The sequence below is a fragment of the Pectinophora gossypiella genome, chromosome 6, assembly GCF_024362695.1.
Source record: "Pectinophora gossypiella chromosome 6, ilPecGoss1.1, whole genome shotgun sequence".
In the NCBI taxonomy this organism is placed as follows: domain Eukaryota; kingdom Metazoa; phylum Arthropoda; class Insecta; order Lepidoptera; family Gelechiidae; genus Pectinophora; species Pectinophora gossypiella.
Genome location: NC_065409.1, coordinates 15003584 through 15029083, shown reverse-complemented (window position 1 = coordinate 15029083; position 25500 = coordinate 15003584). Strand labels below are relative to the sequence as shown.

Below are 25500 nucleotides of genomic sequence, written 5' to 3'. Positions count from 1 at the left end.
AAATAGACTACCAACATCTGTAAAGGTGTCCGTGGCACATCTTGTCACTAAGCGACGGCGTGTCAAGGTCGAATTTATCGCAATCGGCGTAATGACGAAATGGTACACATATATTGCTCTTTATTTTAACAACCATCACATCTTAAGAGGGAACGATCGTATTTACAACACCGTTGGGACACTAGAAAAAATCCTGAGCGTTTGTGAGTCTATTTGTTTATAGTATGTCAGTATAAAGCTTATAAAAATATTACGGGCGTACGCCATAACTTGCGGGTCAGATCAATTTAGGCTAGATAACCCGTCAAAATTGTCGACCTACCCACAGCGCGGACCAACTTACATTGGGCGTGGAACAAGTTTGTAGAAATTACCAGCATAATTAGGTCCGACCCACGTAAGCTTTAACATGCACCCTTAATTATCACTAAATATAGTTTTTGATAGTAAACAAGTCTTGGTAAAGAAAGGAATACCAGGAAAGGAAAGACAGGGCTACACCAAACAACAAGTTGTATCACAATAATTTATTTTTACAAATGAGTTATGAATCACAACAGCTCTCACAAGGTATAAATCTTCCCTTAGGTTAGAAATGACATCCTTGGAAAGGACAAAGTAATTACACAATAAAATGGAAATCATTTCGTTAAGTATGGAGAATTAACTAAGCTCCAGCGCAAAGGCACTCCAATTCATAGAAATAAGTCGCAAAATTTGAGCTCATACTCTAAACGATTTCTCTATCTAACAACAACCCAGAAACGAGCACTTCTAGTGATAAAATTTCATTTACAAACAACTATCGATATGGAATTTGCGACTAACAAATTTTGGTCCCGCTCGGGGCGAACGCCGGCAGTGGCTACTGTTTCGACCTACGTAACATACATTACTCTGTTAAAATCATCTAAACACTTACTCTAAAATATAATGTCACGCGATGTGATCGACACATTAACAATTTATTACCTAAGTAAGTATATAACGCGGGCGACGGTGGCCGGTTACACTCATTATGTACAACTCCCGCGAGGTGGCGCTCTCGGCCTCGCGGGTAACTAACGAACACATTTACAAGCCCTCGTTAACTGATGTTCGCGTATAATTATGCTTTTTGTACCATCGCGGTAGGAACGCGATTACTAAACGAACTCGCGAGCGACTCGAGCGGTCCTCGCCCGCTCGCGTCGTTAAGTAGATCCGAGTTCGCGTAATCGGGCCCCTACTCAATAATATAATACAACTGGTGTAATCCTAACTAACTTAAGCTACGTATTTACATCACGCGTGTGCCGGCGCTGGCGCATTCGGCACTTGCAGCGCCTACTAGCGGCTACCTAGAAAATAAAACAATATTATTAGTATTCATTGCTTTAGGAAAGCAAGTTCAAACAGCCTTACATTCTATATAAATTCTATAAAAAATAAAAGCAGCTTCGTTTCTGTCCTACTTCGGAATTCGCCCCGCCTATTATTTACTTAAATGTGTAGTCATTACATCAGGGTAAAAATCGGTCTTACGAGATGTTGTCGAAGCTCTAGACGTCACACTGCGGGCGCAAACCGTCGCGCAGAGCCGTCTCTCCTACATTTCAGTGCATTATAACTAACATGGTGTAGATGACAGCTATCAGAATGGTACACTTTCTTCGTCTGTCTATTTCGCACTAGGTTATACTCTGTATCCTGTTGACAAATAGTCCGGCGCCGCGCAAGCCGGCAGTGTGACGAGAGCTTGACTCGTCACACCACCGGCGTGACGAGAGCTTAATAATAAAACCATGTTCGTGTACACACCTGAAGGCCGGGCAGTAGCAGCGCAGCAGGCGCTAGCACAGCACGGCGCGGTCGGGCGGCGGCGGCGGGCGCGCCGGCCGCAGCCGCCCGCATGCGCACTCGCCCGACATGCTGCCCTGCAGGCTGCCTGACATGCTGCCCGACATGTTGGGCGACACGGCCGGCGCTAAGGTCGCGGGCTTCTCGTAGTCGGGCTGGAACTTCTTGCACAGCGCTAGCACTGACGGCGGCGCCGGCGCGGACTTGCGTGACACCTGGTATAACGAGACAACGTTTATCAGAAACAGTAGCAATCAAATTACAATTTGCACATAAAAGAAACACATTTAAAGAAGACAAAAACAGCGGCGGCTACACTACATTTTTCCAGATAAACTCAGGGTGAGAGAACATACATACATATAGTCACGCCCGTATCCCAAAAGACGTGGACAGAGCCACAGGCCATCCATAACTCGCAGTCACTGCTGATATTAATTATTTCAAGATAGATTTTGCTGCTGAGATTCGGGACAGTGCAAAATGGAACTCTTGTAATAAAAAAAAGATCACCAGACGTCATACAAGCAGAAATTAGAACAGAAACATTTCTCTCATATAAATCTACATAACAACGGCACAAAAGAATGCGACCCGATTAGGCAGGAGACAAGACTAGACCGGTGACGGGCCGTTCCAGAAAACTTTGGGATCTTTTTACAGCTAGAAAAAAAAAGTTACGTAAAAAGAGCTTTGTTATACCAAACCTTTAGTCAGATAGGTCAGAGTAACAAGAAAGAAACAAAATAAAGCCACCAGTGTCCTTACTATTAAAGAGTTTTTACAAAAGGAACATTTTCAGGAACGGCACATCACTAGACCAGACACATTTGAAGCAAATTATTAAATGAAAGCGAAGACTAATGTCTTCCCTGTCCCACTGAACAGTACCTACATAGTCGCAATCTCCAGTGCCGACAATCATATCTGAAAAAGTAGAGAAGCTTGTCGGTAACTGCGATTTAGGCAGAGTTTAATTAGTTGACAGAACCTCCTATTCACGTTCTCATTTTGCGTTGACGTCCTAAAATGTATCGCCAGTTGTCTGTGATCAGTTTTTTCATTGTAGACTACTCGATTTTTAATTTTCACATTAACAACATTATTCTGCACAAACTGCACAAATAACTAGCATAATGGTACTCACTTTAGGCGTGGAGGGTGCATCGGGGAAAGGTGGCGATACATCCCGCGCATGCGCATGTTTGACCGCGCCCGGCGCCGCTGCGCGCTCCTCGGCCTCCGCGCGGGGCTCCGCCGCCGGGGACGCCGCCCGCCCGGACTCGTTCTCACACTCTGAAATACAAACAATATTATTATTAACTTAAATATTATTAATTGTAGGTCGTTTCCATATGATTTAAACGCGGTAAGAACCCGTTATTTTCCGTTTTAATTATGGTAATAACTGCGTAAACTTAAAACAATGTATGTCACATTAACTTTTTTGACAAATTGAACTGTAAGTTTCATTAATTGTCAAATATGTTAGTACGATAGGGTTCTAAAGTGGGTACAGGATGATGCTCATGACTGTACGTAGGCAAAGATAAAACGGAACTAAGAACTCCGATGAGAGAGAGAACCAGACAACCAGCAGGCCTAGCACACTACGTAAAGCGCGACACGGCGCGACGCGAGATAAGATCCATCGTACAAGGGTATAATACTTACAGAAGAGGCAAGAAATAGAAAAAATGGATATATATTTTCATAAGAAATAAAATTATGTCAAAATATCGATTTTCTCGTTTCTTATGACTCCGCTAGATCTTATTTTATCTCGTGTCGCGTCGCGCTTTACGTAGTGTGCTAGGTCTGCAGAGGTTCTTAAAATGGCTTCACTCGCTAAACTTTTCTAACGCTTGCATAGTAGGCGATGTTTGCATAGACCAACGCGCCGACAAAACTTGGACTCCTGTTTAGGGGCACATAAAATATCATACAATTTATAAAAATACACACCCTTCTCATCATGTGTGCCATTGGTGCCGTTACATACGTTGACACCATTAACTCCGTTGACATGTCCGTTGACACCGTTGACAACCACGCTAACGCTGCTAACGTTGACACCATTGGCGCTATGCCCGTTGGTGCCGTGCCCATTGGTGCCGTGCCCGTTGGTGCCGCTGTGACCGTTGGTGCCCGTGTTGGTAATATAGTCGTCGTCGTCCAGCTCCGCGGACTGGAAGCCGGCGCCGACGATGACCGCCGGGATGTCCGAGTCGTCTTTTAACCAGGGGTGCTCCAGGCACTCGTCCACTGTAAGACGGCCCCTGAAAACGGATAAATGGGAATGTTTTACTATTTGTTCATGTCAATTATGTTTCTTCAAATTAGCAGACCAGGGGAGTTAAAAAGGCAACATTGAAGCACTCCATCCAGTTCGCTTCGGAAAACAAGAAAGTGTTATCCTGAAGATATCTTCAGCCATATAATCGAAGGATTTTCAGTAAAAAATTTCTATGCTTCCATCTTGACAGCTCACTTTTAAAATGTGATAAAGTTGAACTCCTTTTGGTTGCCGCTCCAAAAGACTAAAACCAAGAAGATATAGAAGTCGTTTATCGCTGAAAATGCCAAAAGCTCCACTCACTTGGGGTCAACAACGAGGGTCTCCTGTATGAAGCTGACGGCTCGCTGAGAGACGCCGCGGAACAGCTCCTTGGGGAAGGAGAGCTGGCACTGTGCGATGTTCAAGTACGTCTCCTGTTTGGTGTCTCCTGCGAAGGGCGAGTAGCCGCTGAGCAGCACATAAGCCAGCACGCCGACCGACCAGATGTCCGCGGCCAGGGATAACGGCTCGTAGGAGAGGATTTCTGGGGCTAGAATTGAGATACATATTCGAAATTAGTATTATAACGTTCTGAAAGTTCTTTGGTGAAGTAGCGTGAAAGTAATTTGGGCGGATTGTGCAAACTTTAAAGTTCCGCATCTCCTTTAGCGCTATTGGAGCATATCAAGGTGACGGCAGCTACGAATTTCACCCATACAAATAGTATTGGAATTGTACTAGGTTCAGGATAAATTATGAAATTCTAATTACTAAATAAAGACAGATCTAAAACTGCCGTAAAACATTTTCTTATTTCTATGTAACTTATTCATAAATTTTAATAAAGAAAAACATAATAATTCGTCCGACATTTTACCACGTTTTTCTATGACGTCACCTCGTGCAAATTCCATAGTTATTTCGTGTTTGACATTTAGTAAAAATTGGAATCTAGCCTACTGCTTTTAAGAACACCAATAACCTAAACATACATGTCCTAACTAAAAATATCTTTCAAAACTTTCCAGTAGCAATATTAAGCAAATTACAAACGACTATCAGTCCTAAATCTATCCAACACACATCTCTTCACACATACACGAGTTACTAGACCATCACACCATGAGGTAATACTGTGTAATAACTGTAATACGTCATAATGCGTCGATTACATCTTCTTACTTGCGCGTGCATAATATATTCGTTCTGGGCGAGTTACTGCGCATTAGAATAGCCAGTCGACGGAAAGATGCGTCGGTAACTTAGTCAAGTGTATTGCGTAGGATTACCGCATAGATATTATTTACATTTATCGTTCATTCATCATACGATTTTAAAATAAATCTTGAAGACCGGTGGATCTGCATTTTAGGGATATCAAGGCATTAGATATATTATGGAGTAACTAATATACTACTTAAAACAGAGGGTCCCTCGCTCTATTACAAAAGAGGCAGCTAAAACGCGTGCAAATGGCGCGTCGGTGGTGAGCATTTGTACTAGCTGTCAATATGTTCTAACGGTACGACACACCGTCACTAGATGGCACTTATTTCCATATGTAAACTTATGCGATTAGCGACATCTATTGTCTCTATGGCGAAATTGAGTAATAAATAATATACTATGGTCCCTACCCATTCTACAAAATAAGAAAGATGGCGGCGGGCATTGGAAATCTAAAATTTATAGAAGGGACCTGTCATTGTATACAAAATAAGAATCTCTGTTTTAAGACGCTTCCACTATTAAAATTCAAGTAGCTAAGTGTATAGTTTACAAATTAATCTGATATCTTTGGCACACAGCACTTATCATCCAATAAGGAAGACATTATAGACGTAATTATGAAACAGAAAAACTAAAAGAAGAAAGTATTGTCATTATTAACATTACTAAGAACATCGCGTGTAAATTGAAACATTTTTTGCGAAGTAATCCTCAACGAAACCACATTCTTACAGTCAATCCTACCTAGACATGTTAAAAACATGTTTATGCTTCAGCCGGCAAGTAATGTAGATGTAATATATGACAATGTATTCATTAGATCACGAGATTTGATTAGATTATCATCATGTTTACATTGTCGTCACTTTCTTTTTCCTTGAATCGTTGTGGGCTAAGTATTTAAAATTCTCAAGGAGTGTCTCGGCGTTAAACTGCAGCTGGTCGTGAATGAAAGGTATTTGTTCATAGATTACAAGTTCTAGGTTCCTAATTTTTAGATTATGGATATGGAAGACGGAAGGCTTGCTATGGTTGACTTTGAAGAAGTCCGTGAAATTCCTTATAATATCAAATGACAGGATTTTGTCCTTTTTATCAGCACAGCACAGATAATCGTTCCGTCGTAATTTTCCAGCATCACAGACAGTCTGGTTAATAAAGGAGTTGTAGAGTGCGTGAGAGGAATCCTCCTTTTTCCTTAAGAATGTGTTCAGGGTATTTAAGGAGTTAACATAATAAATAAAAAATAAAAAAAATCTAAGGATCGAGCAATTTCTTGACCAACATAAGAGCACCAACTCACCGACATAATCCCTGGTGCCCAAAATCTCTCGGACATGCGCTCCGGGCTGTATTGCCCGACTGATGCCGAAGTCACATATCAGCAGTTCATCGCCCGCTGCTGACAGCAGGAGGTTCTGTGGCTTCAGGTCGAGGTGGGCCACGCGGCGGGCATGCAGATGGGCTAGACCCTCTAACACGTGGCGGAGCGCCCGGCGGGCCGCGCCCTCTGTCAGCCGCTCCTCTTCGTCCAATAAACGCTGAAGCTCGCCCCCGGCGCAGAGTTCAAGGACTATGGCCACTTCTGAACGGGTTTCGTACACCTGGAATGAGAAGTTTACGGGTGAGATGGGAACTTTGCAGAGAATATTGGTTCTAAGATAGATTTTTTTTAGTTAATAGTATTGTTTCAATGTTACATATAGGTATCGATGGACTACCTACCCATAAGACTGACTATGTCAGCTTGGTGCTGCATCTTGCGAATGACATTGGCATGACATTAGACGTTTAAAGGACATAGAGGGACTGTATCTGGCATGTAGGATTAGCCGCGCCGTGCGTAACGCTTGAACTTGGCATAACACTACCTAAATATAAAAAGATACTAGACACATGAAGGGCATAAAGGGACATTTATTACTGACCTCGTGCAAGCGCACGACGCGCGTGCAGCCGTGACAGAGCGCCAGCACGGCCACCTCATGCTGTATCTCGCGCGTAGTGTCAGCCGCGCGTCGTCTCTTGCGTATAAACTTGGCGGCGTACTCCTCGCCTGACACTAGATGGCGCAGTTTGCGGACCGACGCGAATTTGCCCCTGGAAAGAGAAAAAAATAGATAATTTAATTTTTGGAAAACATCAAAGTCTTTTAAGCGTCAATATTAGGTAAATCAATCCACGAACAAAATCATAGCTACAACATAATAATATATGACTTAATCACAAACATAAAACACTTAATCAAATATGTTTCCTTTACAAACATTTCCCGCTAATAGCAGAGATTGGTGCGCCGGCGCCGGTGTCAGGTAACCGCGCGTCGTCGGATTTATGCGCTACTCAGAATATGCTATAAACCTCTTTACACCTTTCTGCCGAGGTGGCACGGTTAGATATACATTATTGTGATTAACGCCTCGCTAGCGGCCGCCGCGATATGTTTACAGTCTATCTGTTGCGACAACTGCACGACGTTGCCGAATCCTGGGCCCAAGGCGGCTCAAGATAGATTTCCAGCGAAAGCCCACTTTCCTCCCGTCTCCCTGGCAACCCGGTAATGGATATTTTGATAAATGAACGCACATAACACGTTCTAACTGCTAACTGCTCGAGTAGGTAATTATCGTAAATAATAAAGCGTAAAGCATTTATCTTTACGATACGGTTTTAGCGTTTACGTGTTTGGTTAAAGCAAGTGACTTGTCATATATTACATGATGCGATTCACAGCTAGGGAACAGACTCCGTCAGCAAATGAATGTGGTTAGTGTAAAGCTAACTCCACAAAGGGTCCCTCTGCGGTCAATCGAGTCAGAATCCGGTCACTCCATAGACATGATGATGATTATGCCTTACGTGTAAGTGCGAGCGAGGTAGTCCGCGCGCTCTCTCTCTCTTACTCCTTAGTTGCTTACGGCCATATAAAACTAAAGCATAGAATAAGGAATAATACAATAATACTAAAAAAGAAAGAAACAAAAAGGAAAGGTGTTCTAGTGAAGGAATTGGTCTTTGATAGACAAGAATGGAGAATGCTACACCGACATGAGCGTAGCTCTTAAATTAGTGACGATGACAATAATACTACGCATAGAACGGCAACTCTCCGCTGCCCACCAGCGCCTGAGCTAGGTTTACCTCACCCCCCTTCGAACATAGTTTAGTCTTGAATCGTATGATGTCATAATGTCAATGTGTAGTGTCTGTGTAAAACGAGGTTATTTGTATGAAGTGTCCGTGGTGTGACTAAAGTAAGACCCAGAGGGGGTGAGGTAAATCTAGCTCGGCGCTGGATACGTATTGGTGGGGGGCGGAGAGTTACCGTTCTATATGCAGTATTATTCTTTATTCTATGGTATTATGGGTCAGAAGAAAAGGGGATCGCGCAACTAGGTTACGATCCCGATATAGCAAACTTACTATAGGTAAATACAGGTCTAAGTAATAAACTTCGAAATTAGGTAAGCTACAGATGATTTGCTTTCGATTTGATCGTAATCAAAAATCCATAGACTTAATTCCAGCCTAGGAGATTGACTGGGCGTTTCGATTAAGAAACACCACGATCATCCTCATCGTATTTTTCATCAATTTCATGGTTGTAATTGCTGTAATGAAATACCACTTAAAGTTTGTAAGTCTATCATAAAACAGAAATTGAAAATAAGTAAGCAGTACCTACTTTAATTATTTTTGAAAGTACGAAATTGTAGACAATTTAGTAGACCATTTTAAAACTAATAAGTTGATTTCGTTTTTCTCGCTGTCTATTTACTGTACATGTAATCGAGTTGAATCTCACGACAATACAATCGTAAGACCGAATGTCCTTTTTAAATCTAAACTTTGTTTAACTATTGTTTCTGGAAATCTCGACCTTAGGACGATATACACAATTATTTCTAGAAATGTCAATAAAAAATTCTATTGTTCACATCCGCATACCTGACATAAAGATTTGACAGGTCCGGTTTTAAAACGCACAAATTATCTATTTTCTCAGCAACAGTTAAAGAAACTCAAGAAAGGCCCTAATTTCAAACAGATCAATACACCCGGCCTACTTTATTTGGCCTCATAGCCTACATTAAACCCAGGACCTCAGCTCCTTAGCCCCACCCAACACTAACCATCGTACTCTGGGGTACGATTTGTTTAAACTTTAAATTGCAGGGGTGTCTTATAGGGGAGCTTGATTTACGAGTTCGGGACAATGACTTCTGTCTTGTTTGTGATTTAATCTTTGTTTCCCTTCTATCTATGGTACTACTTAAAGAAGCTGTGAAAGTTGTAACAAATATTTATTACCACAGTAGAAAATATATACTTCTCATCAAAAAAATCGGCACGCTTCCGAATTGAATTTTACAACATACGAAATAATGACATACATACGTAGTCGGTCCCAAAGTTCTGTCATATATGAAAATAGTGATAAAATAAAAAGTACCAATAAGTTTATAAAAATTTATATATCAATTTAAAGTATATTTATTAAGAAATGAAAATAACTTAAAATTATTCGAAATGACCTCCTTGTTTTTAATAACTTCCCTCAAACGCCGCGGCCAGTCATCTATCGCAGCACGCACCATATTCATGTCTATTTCAGCGACGGCTTTAATTATGGCTGACTTCAGGCTCGCCAAATTTTTGTGGGGTTTAGCACAGACCTTGTTCTCTAAGACCTGCCAAATTTTATAATCCAGAGGATTAAGGTCCGGACTGGAGGAAGGCCAATCTTCGTGTCTAATAAAGTCAATTTTTTGATGGTCGAACCAGGCTTGAGTAGTTTTGGCTTTGTGTGCAGGCGCAGAATCCTGCTGGAACACGAAATGATGTCCTGAAAATAGCGTGTTGGGCAGATCTTTGACAAGCCGATTCAAAACCGTCTCTTGGTACACTTTTGCACTGGTTTTGACACCTTTTTCGCAGAAATGAACCTCCGTTGGCCCATAGTAAGAGACACCTAACCAGACCATCACTGAAGATGGATGATGCCCATGTTGAACCCGCGGAACTTTTTTTCCTGCTTCTTCAGAGTTCTCTGCGTACACTCTATCGTTTTGCTTATTGTACTTTTCTTCTATATCAAAAATTTTTTCGTCTGTAAAAAGTATGTCACGGTGTCGGTTTCTCGCGTACCGTTTTAATAACAACCGGGATCTTTTGAGTCTAATTGCTTTCAGGCGGGCATTAAGTAAGTGTCCACTCTTTTTCTTGTATGCTCGCAACTTAAGGTCTTCGTTTAAAACCTTTTTGACTGTTTTTCTACTGACCCCCATCTGCAAAGCCATCAGTTTCTGTTTTCGGACAGGATTTCTTCGTATGCGCGCCTTTATCGCTTTGATCACTGCTGGTGTTCTTGCGGAGCGAGGCCGGCCAGTTCTTTTCTTGTCCTCAACACTTGAGACTTCATTATACCTATTTATGGTACGATACACAAACCTAAGTGTTATTTTCAAATTTTTGAGCAACTTGAAAATGGTACTCGGCGAGTGTCCACAGCGATGCAACGCTAAAATTGCGATTCGGTTTTCTTTCAAGGTCCACTCCATCGTAATAAATCACGGCAAATGATCATTTTTTGTTTTAAAATAATTGTCAAACATTCAAAAATGGAACGCCATAAAATTTTTCTAAAAGCATGTTCGAAATTTAAAAATAATGTGCCTGTGACAGAACTTTGGGACCGACTACGTATATCAATATATTTGTCAATCAAAAATGTGCACAAAATACGAAAATAATTAAATATAGCAATATTATCTTTGTTAAAAATGTGTAATGTATAGTTGGTATTCCTGATAATAAATAAAAAACAATATCTAATATTGAAGTAAAAATAAATGAAATGAACGATTTATTTTGTATGTATTTAATATTTTTCTGATGATCGTAAAGAAACATAAACTTGGGAGATGTTTTGGTTTTTTTTAATGAGATTGTATTTGTGTCAATCAAACCGCTTAAAGTTGATAATTGTTAAGCCTTGAACGTCGTTAGGTACTATTTTAACAGTCTTTCGTCACTTAAGATTTAAGGTGACATGAACAACTATGGATTTGGACAGAGCAATTTTATTTCCAGAAATGTCGAATTAGTATTTTTCCATCACCATACATCAACGTTCCACAAGGACGCACAAAACATAAAACTTTAATCATTAACGTTTTGAAATCGGCTTCAAACGGCCCGCGATCTCTGATTGGTCGTAAATTCTCGTTTAATTTCGGAACGCGGCACGAACGCCGTCGAATTTCGCCGAAACGCACGCACCTGCGCGCGAGCATGTCGCCGGCAAAAACGCGAACATGACATAACCGACGTAACGGGAATTTTAGACGAACTTGGCAATTTAAATCAAGACGCTGGAAGAAGCATGAATGTATGACGTATTTGTCAACGTGTATGTTTAGGCCGCCATTATGGCTAGAATAATCGGATCGTCAGGATCGTATATTACGTCTCTCTACTTTTAATGGAACTAAGGTGTAAAAAAACCATTCATATTATAAGTTAGATATAGTACATTATAATAGAATACATTTCAAAACACTTCTGCTTTCCGCGCACTTAGTCTTCAAGTTTATTCAAACAATACAAGAATTCTTGCACTACTTAATAATTATATCTAATTATACAAATGGGGATAACAACTTTTTACTCTCGGTGTGAATGTAAATTCTTGCCAAGAGTAAAAGTAAATGCAAGGTACAATTTCACGGATAATTCAAGGAAATGCCGAAATTAACACTTTACTGTGAATTTTAATTCGGTGCAAGGAAACGCGTCATGTGTAACACGCGTAAACAATACATTAACTTCCCTTTCATATTTCTTTAATTTGTTTGAAATTTAAAATTACTCTCAATCTTTTCATCATATTTTTAAAGTTAAGAATTATTTCTTAAATATACAAAAGGTATTGTAAGGTATATATACTGGGTGTTAGTGACATCGTAACGAATACTGAGGGGGTTGATTCAGACCATGATTCTGAGTTAAAATCAAGTGGAATTTTCCGTCGCAAAATTCATGTTTTTTTTTAGTTTTTTTAAATTATTTTCAATTCTATACTTTTGCGATGGAAAATTCCACTTGATATTAACTCAGAATAATCAGATAAATCATCCCTCTCAGTATTCGTTACGATGACACTTACACCCCGTACAAGTACATACGGTAGCCATACAAGTAGGTATGGGAGTTAGTGACACCGTAACGAATATTGAGGGGATGATTCAGACCATGATTCTGAGTTGATATCAAGTGGAATTTCGTGTCAAAAAATTCATGAAAATTTTTCTTTTCTTTTTAATTATTTTCCAATCCATACTTTTGCGACGGAAATTTCTACTTGATATCAACTCAGAATCATGGCCTGAACCACCCCTCAAAGTTTTCGTTACAATGTCACTAACACCCTGTATATAGTACATATATATAAATGTATAGTACATACATCTCTTCGTCAGCGTAATAGGGGTTGCCATTAACCGGGTACAAATCAGAAAACCACGTTGAGAATCTGTGCGAAACATATTAAGAAAAATAAAAAGTATAGGTTTTTTATTTCAGTCGAGATTCGAATTCGTAGATTGGAAGTCGTAAAGTATAAGAGTGTACACATCCCCCTCTAATAAAATAATAAAAAAATAATGCCAGCTCCGGTTGATTGACGAGAGGCCCGTGCCCAGCAGTGGGACATACGTCCCAATAGGTTGTTTATATTTTGTAAAGCACAACTCCCTAGCATTATCCCGTTTTTCACAGAGTCAGCTTTCCTAACCTGAAGATTTGACAGGTCCGGTTTTTTACAGAAACGACTGCCTGTCTGACCTTCCAACCCGCGAAGGGTAAACCAGCCCAATACAGATTAGGTCACATACCTCCGAAAATGTATTTCTCGAAATGAATGTAGGTTTTGTCACGATGTTTTCCTTCATCACTGAGCAAGTGATAATCATTTACGATCCAAACATTAATTCTAAAACAATCATTGGTCCAAGATTGTGCTGGATTCGAACCTGCGACCTCAAAGTGAGAGGCAAGCGTTCTACCAACTGAGCTACCACGGCTTTAAAAAACTATAATTGTACTATACAAGTTTTCTTCTTAAACCACTTGTGATGCATTACTTTAAAAGCGATTACGAGCAAGATTCACTGTGAATAATCAAAATGTATTTGTTAATAACAAGCCAATAATAAGTTTATTTCTAACGCCCAACTAGCATTCAAAATTAAACGTTCTTAAATTACTATTACAATGACGAAATCAACAGCGCAAGAGTTCCAAATCGATTTAAAGATAATAATAACATCTCGACTAATTGAGAGTATTCGGCCCCGACACTATAGTTAGAGTTTAGTGTTACATCGAGATTGATGGCAATCCTCTCACGATCTAAGGTAATAATAATGAAAAGAAAAAAAAAAGGTCTCTCAAAGGAGGGGGAAGTGGAGGAGGAGGGTTCTGCAAAGGAGTGCTTGTCTGTAGTCCAGCATTCAGCCTTTTTATTATACTTCATCATCATCGATTTAAGAGCCACGCTCTTGTCGGTGCAGTATTTTCCATGCTACTTTTTTAGGGAAAAATAGGGCAGTGGTTTCCCTCTTGCCTTCCGCCCCGTAGTACTCTATCTGACGCGAGTGGGATGGCGCCCAGAGTAGTCTATTACAAAGCCATACTAGGACTCCTGTCCTCCGCCTACTAATTACCGTCCACCGTCATTCCGCCGTCTGTATTATACTTACCTATTAATAAAATATTGAGTCAAAGAAGTATTCTACCTGACCTCGCACGAAAATAGTCTTCTATCGTGTGGGTTGTGAGGTGGATTACCAACCTTATCAACCCTGTTGTCAGGGTTATTAATGAGCCGCCAAGGATATGGCTCATGTAACGACTACTTATTTACATCTGTAAGAACGGCCTTTCGAAGCACGGATTATCTTACTTTCGGGCAATCAGGTGATCAACCTATAATGTCCTAATAACTAAATATTCGAGCTTCTGACATCAAATGCGCGTGGTGTTTATATTAGGAATTACACAAACAAAGCCGCGGGCAAAACGTAGTTGAAATACTATAAAGTGAGATACTTCATTATGCGATGTATTGCGTGTGCATTAGAGTTATAAATCCAAGTACTTTATTGTACGCAATATGGAGATTGCACTGTTTTATTGAGACTCGAACGAAATTATAGTTTGTTTTGGTGAAGATAGTGTTAAAATAGTGAGTAATTTAAACTCTGAGGAGCCCGGTGGCGCAGCGGTAAACGCGCTCGGTCTGCGATTGTTGAAGTTAAGCAACTTTCGCAAAGGCCGGTCATAGGATGGGTGACCACAAAAAAAAAGTTTTTATCTCGAACTCCTCCGTGCTTCGGTAGGCACGTCAAGCCGTTGGTCCCGACTGCATTAGCAATCGTTAATAATCACCAATCCGCACTGGGCCCGCGTGATGGTTTAAGGCCCGATCTCCTTATCCATCCATAGGGAAGGCCCGTGCCCCAGCAGTGGGGACGTTAATAGGCTGATGATGATGATGAGTAATTTAAACAAACCGTATTTATATAAATAATTAAGCGCCTTTTTGAAAAATCACATTCGGATGTCATTGCCCTCATGATCGCCAAAACTTCGCAATAGACAAGTTAGTTTCGATTCAAGTAAGAATTTGTTGTTAAAATTTTTATCGGGTATGAAATTAAAAAAAATCGAGGTATTGTTGAAGAAACAGCCTCCGTGGTCTAGTGGTTAAAGCGTTAGGCTCACGATCTGGAGGTCCGAGGTCGATTCCCGATGGGGACATTGTCGAAATCACTTTGTGAGACTGTCCTTTGTTTGTTAAGGACGTTTCAGGCTTGAATCACCTGATTTTCCGAAAAAGTAAGATGATTCCGTACTTTTCCGATGGATTGAGGGGAGGCCTGTGCCGAGCAGTGGGACGTATATAGGCTGTTTATGTTTATGTAAGTTTATGATGAAGAAAAACACACCAGAATGTGATATTTCCTAAAAGGTCCTTACGCGGTTTTCACTATAACGCAACGATATACAATAGTTAAAACAACGGAGATTTTGCTAATAAAAGGACTACGCGGTGAGCCGCACAAAGCTTTATATTTTGCAAATAACGAAATAACTTATAAAATCCAAGAATATTGTTCGTTTGCGGCCAGAGAGAGCTGCAACGATAAATCGCAGACGTGTTCGTTAGTTGTATTTTATTGTAGATATATTTTTCTTGATAACAACCACTAACTTCTATTTATACCCGTACAACTTGTAATCCCTTCACGAGAGTTATTGCCGATGCCTCAACGCACTCAGCGAGCCATATTTACGAGGGCCCGTCAACTTTTATGAATATGCGAGAGCCACTATCAGACTGATAAAACAGTAATTTTTCCATACAACCAAGCAAACCCTTACAGCTGTAAATTACAATCGTCTCGTGGTAAATCCTCGCATCATTGCGTTCACTTTCAAACATCAAACTTATTCTTTATTCAAAACAAAATAAATGGCATTTGAATCAATGTTAATTTTATAGATGGACAGATATAATGGGAGAAAATTAGGAAATGTTTATTAATATATAATAATAATTGTCTGATATGATATTATATGAAAGTAAGTCTATCCATCTGTTCCTTTCAAGTTTGCACAACTGAACTGATTAAAATGAAATTGGGTATGAACAGAACATAGTTTAAGAATCAAGACAGAGATAAAATAGTATTGCCCATTGATAGTTAATTGATAGTCTATCTACAGTTGGCGGATAATAAGACGCTATAACACTATCTACTGTTGACTATCGATAAGCCTATCGATACATTACTCATTTTTAGATGAAAACCGTCGATAGTTTAGCAACACTTATTAAGATTCTTAACACCCTTTAAGGGGATAAAAAGGGGGCCCGGAAAATTATCTGGTGCGTCCGATAGTCGAAAACCATGCAGACACCGTCATTATGTAATCTCCTGCGCTCTAACAGGCAGAAATAAGGTACAACCTGTCAGTACGAGCCGTTGACTACAGCCGTCTCGTCCATTTGTTCCGAATCACTTTCTGCATAATAAAGTGATTTGTGGGCGTAGCGGGTTGAGCAAGTGGTCATTAGCTGGTCCGGGATGGCGCAACGGGCCTGAGAGCGAAACCGAACGGATCGATGGCCGACTAAAAGCGAAAAGGCGTCCTTGGCAGTGAATCGAACGTCCGTCATGGTGGTAATTATTCATAAGCTTGCACAACGCGGCGACGCCCCCGGCTATCGTCGATCGCTATCTTAGACGGAGGACGCTACCCATCCATCACCGTTTCTCAATCGCAAACGCGGCGTGACGGTAGCGCGCGGGCTGCGCGTGCGTGACTCAGATCGATGTTATCTCATCATAAAGGTAAGATTTGCGGCCGCCCTATAAATACGGCGGCAGGTGCCCTCGACGCCGGCGTCTGCGTCAAACAAGGCGCTGCCCAGGTTAGGTTACGGTTAGGCTTCTATGTAGGATAATCATGTTCGAAACGCCGGCTGATCCAACGCCCGATTTGGTCACAATTAAGCGGTGCTCTAGCGACGATCGACCGCCGCGGTGAATAAGGCGAATAACAAAACGCAACGGCCTTGCGGGTGGTTAATTGGTATAAAAACGTCGAGATGAATGGCCTTCAATTAGACGATTTATGTGTATGACATTGAGTCGCGAAGTCGCGCGAGAATCAGTTGTTTTGTTGCGCGAAGGAAGTCGTAAACCGCGCGCTACTGCGGACGGATCCTGGGTTTACGGGGGATTTTATTGCTCTATGTTGTTCCACAAACGAGTGCGAGCGACCAGTCACCAGCATCGACGATACAAGCTCTAGACTCCTAATAACAGACGAAAGGGTTCTGTCAACACATCTGATGAATATGTCAAATATAAGATTGCGACCACTACCATTACCGCGATCTTTCGCGATTGTGTCTAATCAAAACACAGAGTCTCGCTCTGAGCTAATAGGGCTCCGGGCCCCAAAGCTAGTAAATTGGATTCTTTGCGAAAATTTTTAATATTAAGGTCTATTTAGTTACATCCTCGATGCGTACCACTCACCAGCCACAAGTCACCGTGACTTTACAACGTCTGCTAACAATACGGGGGAAGTGAAAGGGGATGCTGTGGCAATTGTAATCAAATTTTAAATTAGAAATGTGAACAATGCGATTGTGCTTCAATCCAAATGAATTACAGTCCTCTCGTGAGTTAATTGCTTTTAGGGAACGAGTGTGGAGTGGTCATAAAATAGATTTCATTATAGAAAGGGCAGTTTGAGAAAGAAAGACGGATTTATTATTTTATATTTTTCGACGTGACTTATTGTAAATTTCCCTTTATATTGGTCAATAGCCCGACAGAATTAAGTTGACAGCACACGTCAAACGGGTTGCATACCAGCGAGATGACTATTTTATTCGCGGGTTATTCATTCATTCACTCATTCATTTTAGTTGTCAATCATCCGTCCCCTTCCTTTTTGGGGGATAAGAAAATGACGGGTATAAATTATAATAAAATTAGGAGGTGTCAGCAGGATTCGGGGCCAGTATTTAGTTAAACTTTGAGGGTACGAATAACGAGTTTCTTTAGAAACATTTTTATTGTTCAAGAGCTAATAAGAGTTTTCAACAGTTAAGAAAGAAATTTACGCAACATTGTCTGTCTGCAAACTGATTAAAACATGTTTTGTTTAAACATTTCAAAACAAAAGTGTTCGTTTAAGGTTTCAAATTGACAAAAACACTATTAGTGTCGCCGTTATTGTAATTTTACAATAGTGATAAAATCATTAGTAGGTTTGTAATAAAAGTTGTGCAATATACTTAGCATAAAATAAGGTCCGGTGAGTAGAACTTTATGTGTGCGTAAGAATAAAGCGTCATTTTATTATGCAATGTTGTGGAGTGGACTATACAATATTTTATAATGGGTAGGTTTCGTTAGAGAGAGTAGAGGTACCACGTGTTTCATTACATATTTGTGTCGCGGTGTTCTAAAAATAAATATTCCACTCACTGTTATACTTTCTCATTCTATCTTTTTTCTTCTTTTAATTATTTTTTCTTTTTTTATTTTAATTGATTTTGTTTATTCCGAATATGTCACGAATATTTGAAATTCGAATTAGGAAATTATGTGTCTTCTGCAAAATAATAATAGCCACATAACATAAGCTGACGACTATATACGTACTCATCGGATGAACTAGGTACAACATTTTTTTTCTTGTTTTTCCTTTTTTCTTTCTTTTTAGTTTATATTATAAGGTTCATATCAGTAAGGGTCTTATATTGTAGTCCATCCGACCCTGGACTACAATATAAGTGTTCTCTGCCCACCCTCATAGATGTTCCGAGAATTAGTTAACATTATGCGTATATTGTATAACACCCTGATCTGCAAACAACATAATGCCAAAATGTTGCAAAATGGCCGACTTACAACATAAAGTTTTTAAGATTTCCTGATAATACAATCACAATGACTGTACCTTTTTGTTTTCTTTTTTTTAATTAGCTACTTGACAGTATTCGAATAAGTTTTTTAAAAAAATACAAGCGCTTAATTTCTACCTAAAAATATTTTATTTTTTCGAAAAAGCTTTTTATCATAGAAAAAAAACCTATTTTTCTTCTATTATTTAAAATTTCGCGCGAAAACGTATAGTCACGGTCATTTTGTCCAGAGACGTCACATTTCAACTAATAAATAAACTGTCAAACAGTATATCTTGAAACCTGACAGATAGTTTTTGTTTATTTTGTGAAATGTGACACGAAGTTCCGTCATGGCATTTTTATTTTGTAAAAATAAAATAATTGAAAATGATCTTAATAAAAAAACTATTGGATAATTATTATTAAGTGATAAACTACCAAATCTGTCATATTTTATTGTTACAACTGTCTAGAAGCCAATTGTAACATAGGTACTTAATAAACGTTTATCTTTCTTCGATTATGTAAATGAATCTCAAGACATTCGAATATCATAGAAAGCCATTTTATAAATTGGTTAACCGTATGTCTGTTATATTAATAGAAACTGCTACATTATGATTACAAATATCGAGGTCCAATTATATGCCACATACATTTTAAACAATATTAGTGATAAACTATCGTATTCTGATTAATAGGATATAAATTATCCTTGGAGTTATAAATTATAATCATAAAATTATATTAATTTTGTAACGAAGTTTGTTAAATTGGAAAATGTCCGTTGATCGATCAAAAATACATAAAAAAAACATATTAGACGTTTATTTTTAAATTATGGTGTACCGATTATTGTTCAATCATCATTTATCAAGATTGATGAAAATGGCAACATATTTTTAATAACAGATTCATAAGTAGGCTACGAATTAATATAAGGTTGAATACTTAACAGAAAGGTAGGTTATATTGAGATTTCGATTGAGCAGAAATATCACTAAAATAGTTTTAAATGACCAGTTACATACTTAATAGTTTAGACACCACACAGTGACCCACCTTATACCTTATTTTAATACAAAATGTAGTATTATTTTGTAGTATTTTGAGCTTACATGGAACAGATTAAAGAAAAGGTTAACGTCGTGTTTTATAGGGAAGTCAAGAAATTGGCCTTTGATAGACCGGAATGGAAAATGCTACACTGACAAGAGCGTGGCTCTTAAATTGACGATGATGATGATGATGTAGTATTATTATTGTGTGGTAGTATTAGTATATAGAATTAGTAGTATACTTTTTACATTAGACGGCGATACGGCTCACCATCTATCACGTTGGTGCAACAGAAAGCTCGGTGAGGTGTGGGTACTTAGTTCATCTTGCGACGAATGTACCTCTGACTACGAGTACTCCAACCTACTGCTCTCTTAAAGGAAGTTTTTTTACGGCTAATAACAGGGACGAACGGCTTATCGTGTCCTCAGAAGCACGAAATCATTTTACTTTTGAACAACCCGGTGACACAATAAATAAATTGTATTATTATTTGTTTTGTGAGCATAAATAAATTAAAATTTAAGTTAACAAACGATAAAAAGGAACGGGAAAGGATCCACCTACGGGCCCATCTACTTACTGTATCAGTCCAGTTTCATACACACAGTAGCGAGCCTTACATTTACATTTAAATGACGTGGAGAAGAATTCATACCAATGAATGTTTCAATCTGCACATTCCAGAACTGGTAGTAGGGCTGCTCTAAGGCCACATTGAATTGAAAAAAAAAAACATCTAAAAAAACAAAATATTGCAATTTGACATTCGCGCGTCACAAAGTGCGTAATTTGACATTACGTCGTCAAACGTCAAATAGCAATATTGCTTTTTTTTTAGATGAATTGCTTCAATGAGGGCTTTTTAGAAACCGCTTTTTAAATTGGAAGGGATGATAAGCAGCTAATAGGGACTAGATTATATTTTATTTTGGTTCGGCTAAAAAAGTGAGCCTTCCTTCTCTTACGATGAGTAATACATAAGACAGGGATAGATAGAGCTAGTTTTAGAAACCAACCTATTTTTTTTCAGTTGGAGATTGCTACAAATGGCTAGAGTCGACACATTTTATAATCTTAAAATTTTATTCCATAGACAATTGACGGATGAATATACTATAATTATAGTTTTATGATATTTATCGGAATATGCATGAAACTATAAAAACTAAGGATTTTACCTGAAGCGTGAAGACTGAATACGTTATATTATTATGACAGATTCTACAAAGGAAAAAAGGCAAAACATAAGACCAGGCTGTATGGGCTAAGTTCCCTTTGCCTGCCCGAATGGGCAAATAGAAAAAGTTTTATGATTAAGTATATCAGAGGCCTTTCTACAAATCCCTTTATAATCCTCACAGCATTTCCTTTTAACATAAGCGTGGTACCGTACATAGTACAACATGCTAATTATCCTAATTAACATTCCACGGGGCGCGAACAAGCTGATTCGCATATCGTTTACGTCCGCCAGATTACAATCGACATACATTTCTTTCATACATTACATCTATCGTGTTCCGTACAGCCAGCCACAAAAGTAATATTAACATTTTGGCTGTACGGCAACGGTTTAAGGTGAAAAAGTGTTTAGCAACCTATGCTGGCGGGTGTAAAAGTGTGTCGATGAGGTGTTTATCTAGCAGGGTAAGTAGAAAGTGCCCTAAAGGGCATCCGCCGGCGGGGACGCGGTTGTGTGCAATTGCGTTCCCGTATCCCCGCCACACGGCTACAAAGAGGAACACCGTTGGGTTTTAGTGGGTATACCGGGTGGCGACACCCGGGAGTCCCACATAACCACGTCGTCCCCCCGGGCGGCGTGGTATGCATAAAGCATTTCCCAACGTCAAAAAAAAAGGGTAAGTAGAAAGTGCATAAGATGTGATGTGATCTAGCTGTAATGTTTAGCTTGTTATGTATATTCTATCTCACATACATATCTACGTGGAGTCACAGCAATTCATCTAAATTTGACATTTCCGCATATAAAAGTAAATGCACAATGTCAATAAATGTCAAATAACAATATTGCTTTTTGTGTGAATTGCTTCAATGTCGCCTTTTTAACCCCCCCGCTTGTCTGCATCTCTTTTACCACCTAAGAGGTTGAATTTCCAAAAAGCCCTTCTAGCTAGCTAGCCTAATGACTATATATCTTCTTCTTCTATCGTGTGGGTTGTGAGGTGGAGTACCAACATTATCAACCCTGGTGTCAGGGTTACTATTGAGCGGCCAAAGGCCCCTGACATGGCTCATGTAACGGCTACTTACTTACATCAGTAATTAGTAACCGTGACCAACTGCTTAACGTGCCTTACGAAGCACGGATCATCTTATTTTCGGACAATCTGGTGATCAGCCAGTAATGTCCTAACCAAACTAAAGACCACAAAGTAATTTTTGTGATATGTCCCCACCAAGAACCGAACCCGGGACCTCCGGATTGTGAGCCCAACGCTCAACCTCTGGACCACGGAGGTTGTTATAGATATATAATATATAATAGTAATATTGAAAGAAGGACCGAATCCATATGCGAAAATTCAACCCTCTTTTGCAGTGCTTTGATAAACGTCAGTACTAGTTTCCTTTATTTAGGTATATTATTATTTTAGTAAGTATTTGTGTAAGTATGCGAATTAATCATCAATGTACAAGAAAGGGTGGGAGTGGCAGGAGGAAGGGGGGTACAATCGGTGCTCGGACACCTGCCGGCGCACGCGCAGCTGACGCCGGCAGCCGCATATTATGCTAATTTCGACTTTATTCACTTTAACCGCCCTTCGTTTCCGATTGCAAGTTTATGTGTTATTTAGGTATGTTTACCATACTTTAATTTCTAACAAAGAGTGTATAGAGATTTTAAAATGATGAATGTTTATAAAATCAAAAAATATGTTAGTTGTTACATCTACTCGTTATGAAACATATGTATATGTACTCGTTAGTTATCTCTCCGAATCGATCCATCTAAGTAGGTACTGTGCTTCTATTTTCTTACTGTCCCTCTGCAATTATCGCATTTCCAAATACCAACGAACGCTAATTTCCATGTTCATCATTATTAGATTTACCATTATCAGAATTTGAATTCAGAACTAAGTACTTTATTGTTTATTTGTATACTCTTTATTACTTTAAAATACAAAGGAAATTTACATATAGTTTATCGTTAGGTAAAGCATAGGCGAGCTTATCCCTAATTTGTATTTCTTCCAGCTAACCTTGGACAGCCTGAAAGAGACTCAATACGTAAATGAGTTGATAACTATGAGTTACAAATAAACTAAATGTATACTTATTACTGATATTACTAAACACGCACATAGACTACTCATCTACTTATATTGTTCTTTTGTTTTGAATTCCGCGTGAACAACACAACAATTATATAGTTCTGAATTCAAATTCTGGATATTCTAATAATTGATGAACATGGAAATTAGCATTCGTTTGTATTCGTAAAAACGATGATTGCCGTGGGCAAGATAGAAACACCTACATTAGGAGCCCAGCATCAAGTGATCTGTGGCTCTTTCCTACCATGGTAATACGGGCGTGTTCGTTGTCTTGTCAAATACACTACATCAAAACATGGAATAAACAAGTACATTGTGGTCGATAATAACAAGGAACTGCCAACAATCAGAGCAAGCGAAACCTACGCCTCAGTCCGATACAAAACACATATAACTTGCTGTTTATTGCGCCAACGCATTCATTGGATCAATCGTTGGAACTCGACTGGTGATACTTACACAGTCATATTTAATATAAGATAACAGTCAATTCAGACTGTCATATGCACCTAATATTAGCAAGGACAGTAACAGACTTCAGGAGTCGGCAGGAAAGCGGGCGTGTGACCCGACATAATTAAGATGACAGTACACGTCAACGGATTGCGTACCAGCGAAATGCCTATTTCATCCAGTAATTCATTCACAACAGCTCTGTCATCACTCCCTTTCCTTTTCGGCAGATAAAACAATGACAGAATAGATATAACTTAAAAATGAAATGATTACTGGGTTCATCGCCATTGGTGGCTTTGAACGGACACAAACCCTAATTATAGTTGGACAGCCCTTAAATTAGCTCATAAATTTGAATTCAGAACTTTATTTTTCTTTTGTTTTGAATTCCGCGAGAACAACACGTCCCGTCTTTCACTTACAATAAGAGCAAGAAAGAGTTGGAGCAAATTTTAGACCTGTCAAATTAAGTTGGCGGTTGCAATCGGCACTATTCTCTCCTTACCCCCTTTATAGATTGATGGTGTTGTTGGAGGCGATGATGGTCGCTCCGGTAAATAAAACCCCTTCGATATGTTATGTGAACTGTATTGTAATAAAAAACTAGGAAATATTTACATAAGTACCGAGATGTAAGAAAACGTGTCTCGTCGACAAAGACCGTGGCGTAAAAGTCCTGTAATATTGCCATAGGAAAAAATATTACAGTAAAATTTATAATATAGACTTTGATGTTGCCAACATGTGTTAGTTACATTAACGCAGAACATACCGCACTTTACCTTGATCCAAAGTGCAACTGATCAGTATGTAAACTCAAGTGTAATAATACACTTAACGTTCGTTACATTTACGACGACTCTTTTTCTGTAATAAATGGATCTTTGTCGTAATCATGATGTGCTGTTCCCTTGAATGTTCCCAAAGTGAAATGTTCTCGTTGTAAAAACATGCACCGGCTGCTTTTCTTTTTCAAATTGTTATTTTTTGTACTCTGGTATTGGCCCCGATCCCTGCAGACACCTCCTAATTTTATTTTAAGTTATATCTGTCATTTTCTTATCCGTCGAAAAGGAAAGGGACGGATGATTGACAACTCTCAATTTTAGGAAGAAAGAGTAAATGAATTAATAACCCGGGCGAATCAAAAAGGTGTCTCGTTGGTATGCAAACCGTTTGACGTGTGCTGTCAACATAATTCTGTCGGGATATTGGCCAATGTAAAATTTTTAGACGGTTGTTTTAGATTTGTGCTTTGACGTGTGTTCCATAAATTTTATGCTTGTAGATTACCCGTCCCTTTACTTTTCGGCGGATAAGAAAATGACAGATATAACTTAAAATAAAATTAGATGGTGTTTACAGGAATTAGCACCACTGTCTGCCTAAAGGACCAGTGTCCTTACTATTAAACCTCTTTTTACATATGTTTTGCGTCTTTTTACTGCCGGGAACGTTCCAAAGTGGGAACATTCCTGTAAAAGGCACATCAGTGGTCGTATAATACATACTGCGTGTACATAATGTGTACTTTACCGCTCATACAACAAATATTGACGGAAGCGTACTAAGTGCCAACTGTAATCTTTGTGTTAGTAAAATATTCGATAATTACTCGTATATACTACTACTAGCGTGTGGGTTGTAAGTTGAATTATCAACCCCATCAACCCTGGTGTCAGGGTTATTATTGACCAACCAAAGGTCCCAGGTGATCAGCCTGTAATGTCTGTAATAATTATATTATTATTACCTATACAGGGTGTTAGTGACATCGTAACGAAAACTTTGAGGGATGATTCAGGCCATAATTCTGAGTTGATCAAGTGGAATTTTCCGTC

General features: G+C 39.2%; 1 protein-coding gene across 1 annotated transcript in view; it reads right to left on the bottom strand.

Annotated features, from left to right (window-relative positions):
• Window positions 1-512: 512 nt before the first annotated feature.
• The window catches only part of LOC126367788 (serine/threonine-protein kinase 17A), a 243070-nt gene continuing 218082 nt past the window's right edge, over window positions 513-25500 (bottom strand). The window contains exons 2-8 of the mRNA XM_050011529.1: window positions 7276-7447; window positions 6651-6951; window positions 4439-4667; window positions 3805-4118; window positions 2987-3135; window positions 1801-2054; window positions 513-1340 (exon numbers count right to left, since the gene is read on the bottom strand). Coding sequence (XP_049867486.1) covers window positions 1833-2054; window positions 2987-3135; window positions 3805-4118; window positions 4439-4667; window positions 6651-6951; window positions 7276-7447 — 1387 coding nt within the window. The 3' untranslated portion in view covers window positions 513-1340; window positions 1801-1832. The remainder of the gene's footprint in view (window positions 1341-1800; window positions 2055-2986; window positions 3136-3804; window positions 4119-4438; window positions 4668-6650; window positions 6952-7275; window positions 7448-25500) is intronic.